The following is a 19,492-nucleotide window of genomic DNA, read 5'->3' on the forward strand; positions in this document are numbered from 1 at the left end:
CCCTGTGGGGCTTACAATCTACAGGATGATGGGGAAGGAGACAGTAGGTTGGGGTTGCAATGGTTCCAGGTTGAGGGTGCGACGGGGTAATTGCAGGTTGTAAGCTTTCTTGAAGAGATGGGTTTTCCAGTTCCATCTGAAGGATCAAGTGTTGTGGATAATTGGACGTGTTGGGATGGGGGATATTCTGGAGAAGTCTTGGAGGCGATTGGGTGAGGAGCGAACAAGTGTGGAGGAAAGAAGGAGGTCTTGGGATGACCATAGACATCGATGAGTCTGTTCTCTCTCCGTATTACCCCAGGACCATACACATTGATCAATCTGTGTTCTCTCCATATTATCACAGGACCATAGACATTGATGAGTCTGTGCTCTCTCCATATTGCCCCAGGACCATAGACATCAATGAGTCCATGCTCTCTCTGTATTATCACAGGACCATAAAAAAAAAATTAGAATTGAGAATCCTCAGTGGTTGATACCTTTTAATGGTTGATACAGACCCCAATCAAAGGACAATAAAACATTCACACTCCTTATCTATGAACTGTTCCAATATTTATGGACATAACTGTTTATCACTCACATAATGGTAGTTCTGCTTCACGTCACCTGTCTTATCTATGGCATTTTTCTGTGCTGTGTTGTGCATAAATATGTGATTTCACAATTTCTATTAGTCTATGCCTGATGAAGGGACCGGAGTAGTCTCGAAAGCTTGCAGTTTGTTACCATATTTACAGTTAGCCATTAAAAGGTATCAGCCACTGAGGACTTTCAATTCTAAATATTTTTCAATCCACTGGCTAACACGGTACCAAGACACAGGACCATAATAATAATAATAATAATTTTTATTTATATAGCGCCAACATATTCCGCAGCACTTTACAATTAAGTGGGGACATGTACAAACAATAAATTCGGTACGAGTTAAGACAATTTAAACAGTGACATTAGGAGTGAGGTCCCTGCTCGCAAGCTTACAATCTACAAGGAAATGGGGGGACACAATAGGTGAAAAGTGATTGTTATTTCAGAACATAAACATTGATCAGTCCGTGCTCTCTCCATATTACCCCAGGACAATAGACCGATGAGTCCGTGCTCTCCCCATATTATCACAGGACCATAGACATCAATGAGTCCGTGCTATCTCCATATTACCCCAGGACCATGGACATCGATGAGTCCGTGCTCTCTCCATATTACCTCAGGAAAATAGACATCAATGAGTCCGTGAGCTCTCCATACACTGTGTTCCAAATTATTATGCACAAAGAGTTTAGGAGTAATAAGGTTAGAATTTTTTTGTTTGTCATTTAAACTCATTGATGGTGATGTGTGTCACGGCTCTTTATATCACTGAAAGCAATTGCAGATACCTGTGCAAATTAGTTTGGCAGGTGTGTCCAAATAAAGGCAAGACTACTTAAGAAGGCTGTTCCACATTATTAAGCAACCTACATTTTTTGCCAAAATGGGAAAGAAAAAGGATGTGTCGGCTGCTGAGAAGCAACAAATTGTGGAGTATTTAGGTCAAGGCAGGACTACAATCAACATTGCCAAGACACTTCATCGTGATCATCGCACAATCAAGAAGTATGTAGCGGATTCCCAGCACACACGTGTGCGTGCTGATAAGGAAAAATTGAGGACTCTTTCCAACAGGCAAATTGCGTAAGGTTAAAAGAGCAGCTGCAAAAATGCCTTGTCATAGCAGCAGCCAAGTTTTTGAAGCTGCTGGTGCCTCCAACGTCCCCAGAACAACAAGATGCAAGGTCCTTCAGAGGTTTGCAGCTGTGCATAAGCCATCCTGTCGACCACCTCTATCCACTGCACACAAGCAGAAATGGCTCCAGTGGGCCAAACGATACATGAAGACTGACTTCCAAACTGTTTTGTTCACCGATGAGTGCCGTGCAACGCTCGATAGTCCAGATGGATGGAGTGGAGGATGGCTGGTTGATGGACACGCCATGACAACATGGCTAAGGCGCCAACAAGGAGGAGGTGGAGTAATGTTTTGGGCTGGAATCATGGGGAGAGAGATTGTCGGACCCTTTATGATCCCTGAAGGGGTAAAGATGAGCTCCATAATCTATGTGGAGTTTCTAAAACAACACTTCCTGCCATGGTTCAAGAGGAAGAACCGTGCTTTCCGCAGCAAGATCATTTTCATGCATGATAATGCACCGTCTCATGCTGCAAAAAACACATCTGCATCTCTGGCTGCTATGGGCATGAAAGAGGAGAAACTTATGGTGTGGCCACCATCTTCCCCTGACCTCAACCCCATTGAGAACCTCTGGAGCATCATCAAAAGGAGTGTCTATGATGGCGAGAGGCAGTTCACATCTAAGCAACAGCTCTGGGAGGGTATTCTGTCCATATGCAAAACAATTGAAGCAGAAACCATCCAAAAACTGACAAATTCAATGGATGAGAGAGTTCAGAAGCTTCTTTCGAACAAGGGGTCCTATGTGCAAATGTAACATCACCTAGAATAAAGTTTTCACTTGAAAACTGTTTGATTTCATTTTGTAATAAGCTGATAATGCTTATAACTTCACAATTGACCATTTTTTGTTCAAAATGAAAAAAAAGGTTGAAAACTCTGCTGTGCATAATAACTTGGAACATGCATTTTGAGTGTTTATTTTTTTTTAAAAAAGATACTGTTTTCATAGGCAGTTTGTTCCAAAACATTGCAGTTATACTAGAATAGTAGATGACTGGAAAATAACAATGACTGCAATTCAGATAGGTAATTTAGAGACAATATGAGGAAATATTATTTGCATAATAATTTGGAACACAGTGTATTACCCCAGGACCATAGACATTGATCAGTCCGTGCTCTCTCCAGATTATCACAGGACCATAGACATCAATGAGTCCGTGCTCGGTGCCATTGTGCCCAGGAGATTTGACATTGAAGACTCGCTCTCCATTGAGGCCACCAAATCTCATTGAAGCTTCAGGGTGAAATGTTCCTCTTGTGTCTGCAGATTGTAGGTCACCTCACATGTGATTGTGCAGTCCCTGTCCGTCTCTTGTGCAGTGAAGGTGACTGTGGAGGAGCTGCCTGATCCCACCGTCATGTTCTGGATCTCACCATCAATAGGAAACATCCCTTTTCTCCAGGAGAATACAGAATCAGCCGCGCAACATCCGTCCACATAGCATGTGAGAGTGACGTTCTCTCCCACCCGAGGACTCTCCGGCAGGCAATGGATGCCTCTGGTCTTCACTGTGGAAAGAAGATAATGGACAATAAATTGCTTCATGTCCTCATTATTGCACAATGTTATTAATGAGCCCACAACCTGAAAAGCAGAGACTCCCCAACAAGTATAAATCCTTCACACAAGTTCTTCATCTTTTGACAGGTGTGTGACAGTCCTGCGAGAACTACATGTATGGCCTAACCACTTCCATCATTGGAGATTTCTATTGTGCGACCACCATGGTCCATTGTGTGGACTTTCCCTTTAATCATAGACCTGTGGTTTCTGTTATGATTATTTCTTCATGTCTGTCTGAAAAAAGCCCCAGAAGTTGAGTAATAGGTGAACTCTATATTTTATGAAATTCTGCTTCTGTCCCTCACATAGGTCCGACAGATTGAGGATCTAAGCTTATGGCTAATTCCTCTCCCGACTCCTATCTGTTCAGTGATTTCAGTGACTCTGATGGCACCTTCCAACTGGTCACGGCTATATCATTGTGCCTAGATGCCCGTCACGTACCGGAGCCTGGAAGACTGGCAGGAGGATGTCGGTCTTGCTCAGAGGTCCTTCCTAATAACAGAACAATGTGTGAGAAGTGTTATTGCACCTGAGCAGAGTCAGTTGGTGGCTGTACAGAATCAGTGCGAGCAGACAGCACTCTCCTAGACCTCATGTATGTCTCGTGAGGGCGTCTCGTACCTGACAGGCGCAGGGTGTACAGCTGCTCATGCACTTTCTTATTGACAGAATGTGTCGCCTCACAGCGGATGGACATCAGATGGTCACTGTCCTGCGGAGTGAACTTCAGGCTGCTTGGACAATGGCATAGAAAGTCCTTCCCAATCTCAGGATCTCTCGTGGTCACAACATCACTAGGAAATGGGATGAATTCTTTATACCATTTCACGCGAATGTCTGGTGTGAATCCAGATATCATCGTTGTAAATATAGCTTCCTTCCCGGCGACAAGTCTCTCCGGCAGCACCGTTATGTCTGAAAATGCCGGAGCTTTATCTGCAGGAGAAAGCAAGAAAGAGGGAAATTACTCAGATCCCTGCACACCATGCAGAGCGGAGACCCCACAAGCTTCTGTCCTGGACCCATCTGGCTGTTGCCAGCTTCATACATCATTCATTCACTCATTGTATAGGACATAATTCTCATACGCCTCATACTGTATTGTAATCTACTGCACCTCATGTATTATCAGGAGAGGTGTACTTTGGAGAGTGGTGAGGTGCCCAGCTCTGCCCTGTGGACAGCCTTTTATCTATAGTGTGGTGTGAGCTGATGGATTGCTCCTTGACATTCAAGGGTTAAATATATTTGATACTCATGCATGTGGTGTTTGGGGTATCTAGGTAGAGGTAGCACCTCTGATGGAGGACTTCACGTGTCCTTTCTGTACAGCTCTTCCATCTTTGGTCCTCCTCTGATGCCCAATTCTCACCTGTACCTCCTGTGATTTTTAAGGGTTTGCCTATCCTGCATGTGAAGACTGGATATGGCAGACTGTGCTTAAGAAACCATTCAAGATTCAACGGATAGACATTAAATTCCCAGCATAGCGTTGTGGAGCGCTGAGAGGGGACAGAGAAGCACATCTAGGATACTGTAGGCCATCCACTGCACCCTGACCTATCTCCAGTTGTCTCGCCTAGTTCTTGCCACTGGGGCACAATAGGGGCAAGAGAGTGAGGTTGACGATCTGCGCAACTCTTCCTCACTTAAATCCAAGTCAAGCGCAAGTCATGACTTCAACCACTGCGTGTCTAAAGTCCTGTGGCGATGGGACAGTGGCAAAGAAGCAGGTGTGGAGTCACTGGAAGCTGTAGTCACGAACCTGCACGCAGGCGGCCCAGGCCATATGGTCGCTCCCCACTGGACTGAAGCAGCAGTGGAGTTTGTCAGCCTCCTGGGTGTCTGAGCAGTCCTCTTTAGGATCACTCTGCTCACCTCTATCGAGGACGGGGCTAGAAAAAAGTGCCTCAAACATAGTCTGCTTCATTTCATCTGGCCAGCCTACCGCAGCTGGCGGGTTTCCCATTGAGCGGTAGACACGCAATAAAGAAAAAGAAAATGATTGTACCCAACCATGGCACATGAAATGTGAGAACTCTGCTGGATAATACTAAAAAACTAACAACCCAGACACCACTATATGGATCACCAGAAAGCACCAAGACAAGGAGGTGTATAAATATATTACTTTATTCGATACACATTATAATAACTCCATACATATTATATAATAAAATCAATTTTAAAATCAATTAAAATCTATAGAACACAGGACAAAATAATAATAGCATATAATACACCGGCCACTTCCACATGAGCAATCCCAAATCCTCACGGTATATATGTGAAAAGGTATAATGAATACCGTGTCCTGTGTAAACGCACCCCAACGCGCGTTTCGGATTCCTTCCTTCGTCAGGGGAATCCGAAACGCGCGTTGGGGTGCGTTTACACAGGACACGGCCACCTATAGGTATTTACCTGCGATATCCCCCTCCGCAATATTGTTTCACTGTGTGTGGTTTTGAACCGGCTGAATACAATGCCGGAGCACTTTGCACTTTTGCAAGCCATCTGCACTTAATATATTTTTTAGCACATTTGCACTTTGTGCTCTATATAGCATTAACTAGGGCTTTCTATTATCCTTTTTGAGGTTGCATTTTAGATTTTTTATCACGCTTGCACTTTTATTCATTATACCTTTTCACATATATACCGTGAGGATTTGGGATTGCTCATGTGGAAGTGGCCGATGTATTATATGCTATTATTATTTTGTCCTGTGTTCTATAGATTTTAATTGATTTTAAAATTGATTTTATTATATAATATGTATGGAGTTATTATAATGTGTATCGAATAAAGTAATATATTTATACACCTCCTTGTCTTGGTGCTTTCTGGTGATCCATATAGTGGTGTCTGGGTTGTTAGTTTCCACTAGGTGGCGGTAGTCACTCACTTACACAGCATACCAGGAATAGGTGGATTTTGAATATTGATGAGGATATATATTGTACTCCCTATATTGGTGGTATAACTGTGTTTTAATATTATGGATAATACTAAGGCAGACAGACCAGAGAGAAGAACGGCATTGGTTGGTAGGGAGCTAGCTCGTTACAACGTTGATATAGCAGCTCTCAGCGAAACACACCTGGCAAACAAGGGTCAATTGACAGAGCATATTGGTGGATATACATTTTTCAGGAGTGGTCGAGGCAGCACTGAAAAACGAGAAGCAGGAGTGGGATTTGCTATCAAAACTCATCTTGTTCGTAACTTACCAGGCTTCCGGAGGGCATTAACGACCGCCTGATGACATTTCAGCTTCCATTTACAAACAAGAAACATGCAACTTTGATCAGTGCCTATGCCCCCACTATGACTAACCCAGATGACATTAAAGATAAGTTCTATGATGAACTTGACATACTTATTTCAGCGATCCCACAGGCAGACAAGCTCATTATACTTGGAGACTTTAATGCCAGAGTGGGAACAGGCCGTCAAAACCGGGAAGGGGTCATTGGGAAACACGGCACTGGCAAGTGTAACAGTAATTGCCTGCTGCTCAAGATGTGTGACACACATGACCTTGTCATCACCAACACCCTTTTCCGTTTACCCACACGCAAGAAGACATCATGGATGCATCCATGCTCGAGGCATTGGCATCTCATTGATTACATCATTGCCAGGAAAAGGGATGAAATGGACTTTAGAGTGACAAAGGCCATGTGTGGTGCAGACTGCTGGACTGACCATCACCTCATTGTGTCTAAGTGCAGTCTCCACATCCTGCCTGCGAGGAGACCCCAAGGGCAGAAAACTTTAAAGAGGCTGAATGTCTATAAGCTGCAAAATAAAAGAATTGCAGGGGAATTTGCCAATGACCTTGATGGCAGACTGTTATATATACTGCAGGCAGAGGAGACCGGCGATGAGGAACTGTGGACAATTCTGAGAGTTGTTGTTTACAATACTGCACTGGAGCATCACGGATCAGTAGCCAGAAATAACCAAGACTGGTTCAATGAAAATGATGAGGAAATAAAGACACACCAGTACAAGGTGTATCAAAATGACCCCACGTCGCTAGCTAAGAAAGATGCCTTTATCACCGTAAAAAGAAAGGTACAGGTCAAGCTACGCGAGATGCAGGATAACTGGTTTAGCAAGAAGGCTAGTGAAATTCAGGGTGATGCAGATACCCATGACCAGAAAAGCTTCTATGATGCGCTCAAAGCTGTATATGGACCCCAGCCATCAAGCTCTTAATCTCTGCTCAACGCAAATGGAACTAAGCTGCTAACAGAAAAGAAACAAATTCTTGAGCGGTGGGCTGAGCACTTTAATAATATTCTCAATCCCTTTATGTGCCAGAGTTCTTGTTCAACTACACTTGTGCTGTGTTCTCAGAGATGTAATGTATAGCTCTGGACATTGTAATGATTCTTTTTACTGTTTTTCCTGTTTAAAATTTCAATAAATGTATTTACTGGAAAAAAAAAATAATATTCTCAATCGCCCTGCCAATATCATTGATGAGGCTATTGCTCGCCTGCCCCAGGTAGAAATCAACAAGGACCTTGATGTTCTTCCAAGTGAAGATGAAGTCAGGAAAGCAGTAAAACAACTTTCTTGTGGAAAAGCACCTGGAAATGATGCTATACCTGATGAGGTATGTAAAGCTGGCGGCCCTGCTCTGATGCAAACAGTGACCAAGCTATTCCAGTTTATCCCTTCCCTTCTGTCCACTCCAGGAAAGATATTGGCTTGTCTCTTGCTCAACCGCCTGCTACATCACCTTGAACAAGGCCTACTACCTGAAAGCCAGTGTGGTTTCCATGCTAATCGTGGAACAGTAGATATGGTCTGTGCAGCACGTAAACTCCAGGAAAAGTGCCAAGAGCAATACAGTGATCTTTTCGTGACTTTTGTTAATTTGACCAAGGCTTTCGACACAGTCAGTAGAGACGGCCTGTGGAAGATCATGACAAAATTCGGCTGCCCAAGCAAGTTCATCTCAATGGTTCGGCAGTTCCATGATGGCATGATGGTGAAGGTTCTGAATGATGGAGACGGATCTGAGGCTTTCCCAGTAACAAACGGTGTAAAACAAGGCTGTGTGCTTGCTCTAACCCTGTTCAGTATGCTATTCTCTGCAATGTTAAGTGATGCCTTTAACAACTGTGAAGATGGAATTCAGGTTAGGTATACGACTAATGGCAAGCTATGCAACACAAAACACCTGAAGTCCGTTACGAAGGTGCATGAGATCGTTATCCGTGAATTACTATTTGCTGATGACTGTGCACTTATGCTAGAACGGATCAACAGATGCAGCATGAAATGGACTGTTTTTCTCAAGCCTGCGACAATTTTGGTCTCGAGATCAACATTAGAAAAACCGAAGTCATGTATCAATATGTTCCAGGGAAACCATATAAGGAGCCATGTATCACGGTGAAGGAGCAAGACCTTAAAGCAGCTGAATAATAACAGAATTGCCAAAGCCAGTGCCGCCTTCGGAAGACTGCGTAAGAACGTCTGGGAATGAAGGGGTCTCACCCTTGCCACTAAGATGAAGGTCTACTGCGCGGTGGTTATCACCACACTTCTTTATGCTAGCAAGACCTGAACAGTCTACAGCCGGCATGCCAAACAACTTAATCATTTTCACATGAGCTGCCTCTGCAGAGTCCTCCATATTAGGTGGCAAGACATTGTCCTGGACACAGCAATTCTGGAACAAACTTGGCTCTGCAGCGTTTACACTCTTCTGCTGAAAGTCCAAGCCAGGGGGGCTGGACATGTGATCAGAATGCCTGATAGTCGACTACCAAAACAACTGCTGTACGGAGAACTGTGTCAAGGAAAGTGAGCAGTTGGGGGGCAGAAGAAGCGCTGTAAAGACTGCCTTAAGGCGTCTCTCAAAACTCAGGAAGTTAACATCAATGAATGGGAAGAGCTTGCCCTGGATCGTCCAGGTTGGCGGGACAGGATCACCTCAGGAGCATGTGCAGCTGAAGTTAGGAAAATCATGGACACAAAAAGAAAGCGTGCTGTCTGCAAGGTACAAGCAGAATCCAGTGTACTGACAAGATCTACTTCCTTATGTCAAGTATGTGGGCAAACCTACAGGGCCCGGATTGGCCTCATCAGCCACCTCCAGACCCATAACTATTAATTCTCTTTTAATCCTGAAGTCATGGTCATCTTTGACCACGAAGGACGAACGAACATCATCTTGTGGTAAAGGTAATATATCCACTTGGGCTGCAGTTAGTTGGGACAGGGTTAACTGTAGTTGCTAGCTCAGTTTGGGAGGAGGAACCGAGTGTTAGTGGCAAGTGCAGGAAGTGACAGTCAATCTGTGTGAGGGCAGCAGTGAGTAATGTAGCAGGCCTGGGCTGCTAGGGACAGCATGAGTCTAATATTCAGGGCAGTGGATTACTGAAAATACGCTTCCGTGTGATTCCATCCACATGGCCTGGGGCAACCTTGAGATGGACATCAGGGACCTGGGGCACACTCAGCTTGTGAAGCTACAGGGAAAGATGGACTCAGACTACATGGGATGGAAGGTATTTCAATCTGAATATACTGCTAGAGGTGAGGAAGATTCCCTAGGGCTAGGAAAACGAGCAATGGGGACATGCCACTTATACCAGAACTAGGGCTGGAGTTGTATCTGGTACCTGTGGAAAAGATGGCAACTTGTTGGGCCGTATCCTCTTTATCTGCCTGTAAATACTGTGCAGACTGCCATTCACAAAGTAAACATTTGGTTGTTTTTATGAACCTCGTGTGTTCTGGATTAATTGCTGCCCTGGTTCCAGAAGAAGGATTCCTGGAGTCACAAGAGGCCTGCAGGCCAAAAGTAAGTGTAATGCCCACACACACAGCAGCAAACTGGGACTGGGACACGAGATGTCTGTAGCATGCCAAGATGAGAGGGAACAGAAGCTCGCCCACGACTACCTCACTTGGGCATCTTACAGCGTAATATCAGATCAGTACGGGTCTAACACCTGGCAGCACCAACCATTTATTGGCTCTGGCGGAGGACCGTTATTCGGAGTGTACAGAGTTCCATTCTCCGTGTAGCGAACGCTCCCGGGCACTGCAGATCAGCATCTATTCAGTGCAATTCTCAGCAGGGAGAACAGAAGTGCACAGAACTGTGCAGTCTTGCTCCATACACTGTGCATCTCGCCACCACTGAGGCTGAAAGCCGAGTGTCGGAGCCGCTCTCATCTCAGATCAATGATTACTGACCCTTAGGGCTCATACCCATTTGAGAGAAATACGGATGAGTACAATCCAATAAAAAATCGGATTGCACTCTGACAATTGTTATTCTATGGGTTACATCCCATCTGCGATTTTTTTCTCAGCCGAAATCGGACTGAGAAAAAAATCGCAGCATGCTGCGATTTACTGCCTATCTCGGACGAGACTTGCCAATGTAAGTCAATAGGTGCGAGAAAAAAATCACAAAGCACTCTCACCATGGGAGTGTTGTCCATTCTTTACACACTGGTGTCCTTTGAAAAGCTGGTTATTCATATGCGGCTACTGTAAAATCACACTGACATGATATAATAGAAAAGATAGAATAGATATATACACATAGAATACATATACAGTTACATCCATATATATTTGGTCAGAGACAAAATTTTTATAATTTTGGTTATAGACATTACCTAAATGAATTTTAAACAAAACAATTCAGATGCAGTTGAAGTTCAGACTTTCAGCTTTCATTTGAGGGGATCCACATTAAAATTGGATGAAGGGTTTAGGAGTTTCAGCTCCTTAACATATGCCATCCTGTTTTTAAAGGGACCAAAAGTAATTGGACACCTGACTCCAAGGCTATTTCATGGACAGGTGTGTGCAATCCCTTCGTTATGTCATTCTCAATTAAGCAGATAAAAGGCCTGGAGTTGATTTGAGGTGTGGTGCTTGCATTTTAATGTGGATACCCTCAAATGAAAGCTGAAAGCCTGAACTTCAACTGCATCTGAATTGTTTTGTTTAAAATTCATTGTCATAATATCTATAACCAAAATTATAAAAATGTTGTCTCTGTCTAAATATATATGGATGTAACTTTATATATATACATGTCAGTGACACACATATATGTGTATTTATATTGCATAGATAGAGAGATAGAAGAAAAGCCGGTAATTCATTTGCCGGGTTCTGTAAAAGCACAGCAGGAGCCGACAGGATAGAAGAGATGGATTACAAACAGTAAATACCGTATTTAGAAAAAGAGAGAAAAATAGGAAAAAACTTTTTTTAATAAATTGGTGGGGCGTCTTATAATCCATACATCTTATTACTTACCAGGGGTTGTGGCTGCGGTGGATCAGGGTCCCAGGGTCATTGCTCGAGGCAGGAGTGGAGCATTGCTGCAGGCTGGGATGAGGGGGTCTGCAGGGGGGCTCCGATGCTGCTGGCGACATTTTGTGAAAGACCAGAGCCCCCCGGCAGTTCGTCCATGCATTCCTGTATGACTGACTTCGGGAAAATGGCCGCCGGAATCTCGGGAGATGAGATTTCAGCGCTGAGATCTCATCTCTCAAAATTCCGGCGGCCATTTTCCCGGAGTCAGTCATAAAGGAACGCATGGACGAACTGCCGGGGGGCTCTGGTCTTTCACAAAATGTCGGCAGAGCCCCCCGCAGCACCGGAGCCTCCAGCATCACCCGGGGTGGCAGCGGTGGCGGGCAACAGCGGTGGCGGGCGGCAGCGGACACCCCCTCATCCCAGCCTGTAACGGTAAGCGGTATATCTGCTTTGTAAGATGCACCCCCATTTCCCCCCCCCCACAAATTTGGGGGAAATAAAGTGCGTCTTACAAAGCGGAAAATACGGTACATACAGAATAAGTAGATATATAGATATGTGTGACAAATACAATTAGTATAGTATGTGTGCAAATTACTAGACATGTATTTAATGAAATATTATTTTGGGGAAAAAAGGGCGTTTTATTTACTATCTATCTGTGAGAACTTACACAAAGAATTTCAGAGAAAATAATATATTAATTGGTGGAGAGGCCATGGTGCAGTCAAAAACAAGCAATTATAATATCAACCTGAGAGGCTGGTCTAGAAATCTGACCTCCAAGTTAACTCTATAAATTAGGCCTGTACACATAGAACATTGTTCACAGACTGAGGGACAGCCAACCTGATGTGTTCCATTCAATATTTGTTCCCCCTCAAGGAGCAGAAAGCAGACTACAAAGTTAGATATCTCTGTAAGTTTTCTCCCGTTTATTTTTATAACTGTTTTGAAAATATGTCTAAGTAAGCACTGAGTTGAACCTTGTATAACTTGTGCACTCCTCGCAAGGATACCAATTCTTTAGTACAGTGAATAATTGCTTATATCATGCACTAATGCTCTAATAGAAATAATTCTATCCCACCAATTTGTCACGTACCCACTCCTCGGCACGTGACTTGGAGTTGTGCCTGCAAGGGTTATTCTATCTCCTCTCTCTCAGTCCAGCATTCAACCTCTGTCCTATGCTGTAATGGGAGCATAAATCACACCCCGACACAATCCACGCACCCCGCTCATACACGCTGCCACCAATCACCGAAGACACGGGCGATGAGTCCCGGAAATATTACTACTACTGTCGGCCAATCATAAGGCTATGGATTCTTTTAGAGCCTACAAAGTTTAAACTTATTAAAGTTTTAAGCTTTCAGAGAAAAGGTACAGTGCTTACAATAAAAAGGGTACAAAAATATGGGAATAAAAAGTGATATACAAATATGCAAAACAGTTATAAAAAAAAAAAACGGGAAAAAACTTACAGAAGTATCTAACTTTGTAGTCTGCTTTCTGCTCCCTGAGGGGGGGACAAATATGGAATGGAACACATCAGCTTGGCTGTTCCTCAGTCTGTGAACAACGTTCTATGTGTACAGGCCTAATTTATAGAGTTAACTTGGAGGTCAGATTTCTAGACCAGCCTCTCAGGTTGATATTATAATTGCTTGTTTTTGACTGTACCATGGCCACTCCACCAATGAATATATTATTTTCTCTGAAGATCTTTGTGTAAGTTCTCACAGATAGATAGTAAATAGAAATTGTCTGGCTGTACTAGGTCCCATTTGGCATCTGCCTTTGTGGCCTCTGAGGTGTTAAATGTTTCCAATTCTGTCTTTCCAGGAAGGCCCCCCTGTGGTCTGAGAGCAGGAAAACTGCCTTTTCTCAGGATAACACGTATTATTACCTTGGTAAGACCTGCAGCCTTCAGGACAGATGTTAAATTACTGCTAGTCACACATTCATACCTATACGTATTTCACTACAGGGGACCCCCCAAAAAATGACGTGGGTCCCCCTATAATTAATAACCTGCAAAGGCTATGCAGACAGCTGCGGGCTGATATTAATCGCCTAGGAAGGGACCATGGATATTGGCGTCCTCCTGCGCTAAAAACATCAGCACTCAGCCGCCCCAGAAAAGGCGCATCTGTAAGATGCGCCAATTCCAGCACTTAGCCTCGCTCTTCCCACTTGCCCTGTAGCGATGGCAAGTGGGGTAATAGTTTGGGGGTTAATGTCACCTGTTATGGACCTGGTGGTTAGGAGCACCCGGAATGACCTGATGGTTAAAACGGAAAACCTGAGACAAGCTCTGAGGAGGTGGTAACTCTACTGACCGCAAACCCTAATCCTATCACACACACTAGAAATAGCCGTGGAGCGTGCCTAACTCTCCCTAGACGCCTCTTCACAGCCTAAGAGCTAACTACCCCTAAAGATAGAAATAGAAGCCTACCTTGCTCCAGAGAAATTCCCCAAAGGAAAGGTAGCCCCCCACAAATATTGACTGTGAGTTAAGAGGGAAGTGACAAACACAGGAATGAAACAGATTTTAGCAAAGGAGGCCGAATCTTCTCTAGATAGACAGAGGATAGGAAAGGGAACTGTGCGGTCAGTATTAAAAACTACAAAAACCACGCAGAGTGTGCAAAAAGACCTCCACACCGACTCACGGTGTGGAGGTGCAACTCTGCACCCCCAGAGCTTCCAGCTAGCAAGGAAATTTCATAATAGCAAGCTGGACTAGAAACATAGCATGTACAGAGAAATATTCTCAAAAACAAATGAACAACTAATGAACTAGCAGGGACTTAGCTTCTACTGGAGTAGACAGGTCATCTGAGAAATCCAAGAGAGCTCTGAACCAGTACTGAGACATTGACAGCTGGCATGAACTAACGATCTGAGCAGAGTTAAATAGGGAAGCCAGCAGAAGCAATAAGCGAGGGCAGCTGAGAAAGCCAACCTCAAAGATCAGCAGTTCCACTCAAAGCCACCAGAGGGTGTCCAAGGACCGAACTCACCAAAGTACCATTCACGACCACAGGAGGGAGCCCGAGAACGGAATTCACAACAGTACCCCCCCCCCCTTGAGGAGGGGTCACCGAACCCTCACCAGAGCCCCCAGGCCGATCAGAACGAGCCAAATGAAAGGCACGAACCAAATCGGCAGCATGGACATCGGAGGCAACAACCCAGGAATTATCCTCCTGACCATAACCCTTCCATTTAACCAGGTACTGAAGCTTCCATCTCGAAATACGAGAATCCAAAATCTTCTCCACCACATACTCCAACTCCCCCTCAACCAACACCGGAGCAGGAGGATCAACGGAAGGAACCATAGGCGCCACATATCTCCGCAACAACGACCTATGGAACACATTATGGATGGCAAAAGAAGCTGGAAGGGCCAAACGAAACGACACAGGATTGATAATTTCAGAAATCTTATAAGGACCAATGAAACGAGGCTTGAACTTAGGAGAAGAAACCTTCATAGGAACATAACGAGAAGATAACCAAACCAAATCCCCAACACGAAGTCGGGGACCAACACAGCGACGGCGGTTCGCAAAACGTTGCGCTTTCTCCTGAGACAACGTCAAATTGTCCACCACGTGAGTCCAAATTTGCTGCAACCTGTCCACCACAGAATCCACACCAGGACAGTCAGAAGGCTCAACCTGCCCTGAAGAAAAACGAGGATGAAAACCAGAATTACAAAAAAAAGGCGAAACCAAAGTGGCCGAACTAGCCCGATTATTAAGGGCGAACTCGGCCAATGGCAAGAAGGTCACCCAATCATCCTGATCAGCAGAAACAAAGCATCTCAGATAGGTTTCCAAGGTCTGATTGGTTCGTTCGGTTTGGCCATTTGTCTGAGGATGGAACGCTGAAGAAAAAGACAAATCAATGCCCATCTTAGCACAAAAGGACCGCCAAAACCTAGAAACAAACTGGGAACCTCTGTCAGACACAATGTTCTCCGGAATGCCATGCAAACGAACCACATGCTGAAAAAATAATAGAACCAAATCAGAGGAGGAAGGCAATTTAGGCAAGGGTACCAAATGGACCATCTTAGAAAACCGATCACAAACCACCTAGATGACGGACATCCTTTGAGAGACAGGAAGATCAGAAATAAAATCCATGGAAATATGCGTCCAGGGCCTCTTCGGGACAGGCAAAGGCAAAAGCAACCCACTGGCACGAGAACAGCAAGGCTTGGCCCGAGCACAAGTCCCACAGGACTGCACAAAAGAACGCACATCCCGTGACAAGGAAGGCCACCAAAAGGACCTAGCAACCAAATCTCTGGTACCAAAAATCCCAGGATGACCAGCCAATACTGAACAATGAACCTCAGAAATAACTTTACTAGTCCATCTATCAGGGACAAACAGTTTCTCCACTGGACAGCGGTCAGGTCTATCAGCCTGAAACTCCTGCAGCACCCGCCGCAAATCAGGGGAGATGGCAGACAGAATTACCGGAAATTGACACAGTGTTTCCGTGCTCCGAGCCTCCAGGGACTACAACTATGGTGAGCTGGATTTTTTCTTTTGTCTTCAGACAGAATTACCCCCTCTTTGAGAATACCAGCCGGCTCAGGGACTCCCGGAGAATCAGGCAAAAAACTCCTAGAAAGGGCATCAGCCTTCACATTCTTAGATCCCGGAAGGTATGAGACCACAAAATCGAAACGGGAGAAAAACAGCGACCATCGAGCCTGTCTAGGATTCAACCGCTTGGCAGACTCGAGGTAAGTCAGATTCTTGTGATCAGTCAAGACCACCACGCGATGTTTGGCTCCCTCAAGCCAATGTCGCCACTCCTCGAATGCCCACTTCATAGCCAACAACTCCCGATTGCCAACATCATAATTACGCTCAGCAGGCGAAAACTTTCTAGAAAAGAAAGCACATGGCTTCATCAAAGAGCCATCAGAACTTCTCTGAGACAAAACAGCCCCTGCCCCAATCTCAGAAGCATCAACCTCGACCTGAAAAGGGAGCGAAACATCTGGCTGACGCAACACAGGGGCCGAAGTAAAACGACGTTTAAGCTCCTGAAAAGCCTCAACGGCCGCAGGGGACCAATTTACCATATCAGCACCTTTCCTCGTCAAATCAGTCAAAGGCTTAACCACACTAGAAAAATTAGCGATGAAGCGACGATAAAAATTAGCAAAGCCCAGAAACTTCTGAAGACTCTTCACAGATGTAGGTTGAGTCCAATCATAAATGGCCTGAACTTTAACAGGGTCCATCTCAATAGTAGAAGGGGAAAAAATGAAGCCCAAAAAGGAAACCTTCTGAACTCCAAAGAGGCATTTAGACCCCTTCACAAACAACGCATTAGCACGAAGGACCTGGAATACCATCCTGACCTGCCTCACATGAGACTCCCAATCATCCGAAAAGACCAAAATATCATCCAAATATACAATCATGAACCTATCCAGATACTTCCGGAAGATGTCGTGCATAAAGGACTGAAACACAGATGGAGCATTAGAAAGCCCGAATAGCATCACCAGGTACTCAAAATGACCCTCGGGCGTATTAAATGCTGTTTTCCATTCATCGCCCTGTTTAATACGCACAAGATTATACGTCCCTCGAAGGTCAATCTTGGTAAACCAACTAGCCCCCTTAATCCGAGCAAACAAATCAGACAGCAGAGGCAAAGGGTACTGAAATTTGACCGTGATTTTATTGAGAAGGCGGTAATCTATACAGGGTCTCAGAGAGCCATCCTTCTTGGCCACAAAAAAAGAACCCTGCTCCCAACGGTGACGAAGACGGGCGAATATGCACTTTCTCCAAGGACTCCTTTACATAACTCCGCATAGCGGCATGTTCTGGCACAGATAAATTGAAAAGTCGGCCCTTAGGGAACTTACTACCAGGAATAAAATTAATAGCGCAATCACAGTCCCTATGAGGAGGTAGGGCACTGGACTTGGGCTCATCAAATACATCCTGGTAATCCGACAAAAAATCAGGGACTTCAGAAGGAGTGGAAGAAGAAATTGACATCAAAAGAGCATCACTATGTATCCCTTGACAACCCCAACTAGACACAGACATTGATTTCCAATCCAGTACTGGATTATGAACCTGTAACCATGGCAAACCCAACACGACAACATCATGCAAATTATGAAACACCAAAAAGCAAATATTTCCCTGATGTGCGGGAGCCATGCACATGGTCAGCTGAGTCCAGTACTGAGGTTTATTCTTGGCCAATGGCATAGCATCAATCCCCCTTAAGGGAATAGGACTCTGCAAAGGCTCCAAGGAAAAACCACAGCGCCTGGCAAACTCCAAGTCCATCAAGTTCAGGGCAGCGCCCGAATCCACAAATGCCATAACAGAGTAGGACGACAATGAGCAAATCAGAGTAACAGACAAGAGAAATTTAGGCTGTACAGTACTAATGGTGACAGAGCTAGCGAACCTCTTAGTGCGCTTAGGACAATCAGAAATAGCATGAGTGGAGTCACCACAGTAAAAACACAGCCCATTCTGACGTCTGTGTTCTTGCCGTTCAGCTCTGGTCAAAGTCCTATCACATTGCATAGGCTCAGGCCTCCGCTCAGAGGACACCGCCAAATGGTGCACAACTTTGCGCTCGCGCAAACGCCGATCAATCTGAATGGCCAAAGACATTGATTCATTCAGACCAGTAGGCGTGGGGAACCCCACCATAACATCTTTAAGGGCTTCAGAAAGACCCTTTCTGAAAATTGCTGCCAGGGCACACTCATTCCATTGTGTAAGCACAGACCACTTTCTAAACTTCTGGAAATATACCTCTGCTTCATCCTGACCCTGACATAAAGCCAGCAAGATCTTTTCTGCCTGATCCACAGAATTTGGTTCATCATAAAGCAATCCAAGCGCTAGAAAAAATGCATCTACATTAAGCAATGCAGGATTTCCTGGCTCAAGGGAGAATGCCCAGCCTTGCGGGTCGCCCCGCTACAAAGAAATAATAATCTTTACTTGCTGAATGGGGTCACCAGAGGAGCGGGGTTTCAGAGCAAAAAACAGTCTGCAATTATTTTTCAAATTCAAAAATTTAGATCTATCCCCAGAAAACAAATCAGGAATTGGAATTCTAGGCTCCAACATCGGATTCTGAACTACATAATCTTGAATACTTTGTACCCGTGCAGCAAGTTGATCCACACAAGAGGAAAAACCTTGAATATCCATATCTACACCTGAGTCCTGAACCACCCAGAGGTTAAGGGGAAAAGAAAGACAAAACAAGCTGCAAAGAAAAAAAAATTTACTCAGAACTTCTCTAATCCCTCTTTTGAGATGCATTAACACTTTGTGGGCCCGCTGTACTGTTATGGACCTGGTGGTTAGAAGCACCCGGAATGACCTGATGGTTAAAACGGAAAACCTGAGACAAGCTCTGAGGAGGTGGTAACTCTACTGACCGCAAACCCTAATCCTATCACACACACTAGAAATAGCCGTGGAGCGTGCCTAACTCTCCCTAGACGCCTCTTCACAGCCTAAGAGCTAACTACCCCTAAAGATAGAAATAGAAGCCTACCTTGCCCCAGAGAAATTCCCCAAAGGAAAGGTAGCCCCCCACAAATATTGACTGTGAGTTAAGAGGGAAGTGACAAACACAGGAATGAAACAGATTTTAGCAAAGGAGGCCGAATCTTCTCTAGATAGACAGAGGATAGGAAAGGGAACTGTGCGGTCAGTATTAAAAACTACAAAAACCACGCAGAGTGTGCAAAAAGACCTCCACACCGACTCACGGTGTGGAGGTGCAACTCTGCACCCCCAGAGCTTCCAGCTAGCAAGGAAATTTCA

The 19,492-nt window shown here is 44.7% G+C and overlaps 1 protein-coding gene across 1 annotated transcript in view; it reads right to left on the reverse strand.

Moving 5' to 3' along the window:
* Positions 1-839: 839 nt before the first annotated feature.
* Positions 840-19,492, reverse strand: part of LOC143806312 (uncharacterized) — a 175,316-nt gene continuing 156,663 nt past the window's right edge. Inside the window, exons 10-12 of the mRNA XM_077286556.1 lie at positions 3,933-4,247; positions 3,753-3,803; positions 840-3,253 (exon numbers count right to left, since the gene is read on the reverse strand). Of these exons, the coding sequence (XP_077142671.1) occupies positions 2,970-3,253; positions 3,753-3,803; positions 3,933-4,247 (650 nt within the window). The 3' untranslated portion in view covers positions 840-2,969. The remainder of the gene's footprint in view (positions 3,254-3,752; positions 3,804-3,932; positions 4,248-19,492) is intronic.

The sequence above is a fragment of the Ranitomeya variabilis genome, chromosome 2, assembly GCF_051348905.1.
Source record: "Ranitomeya variabilis isolate aRanVar5 chromosome 2, aRanVar5.hap1, whole genome shotgun sequence".
Taxonomy (NCBI): Eukaryota; Metazoa; Chordata; class Amphibia; order Anura; family Dendrobatidae; genus Ranitomeya; species Ranitomeya variabilis.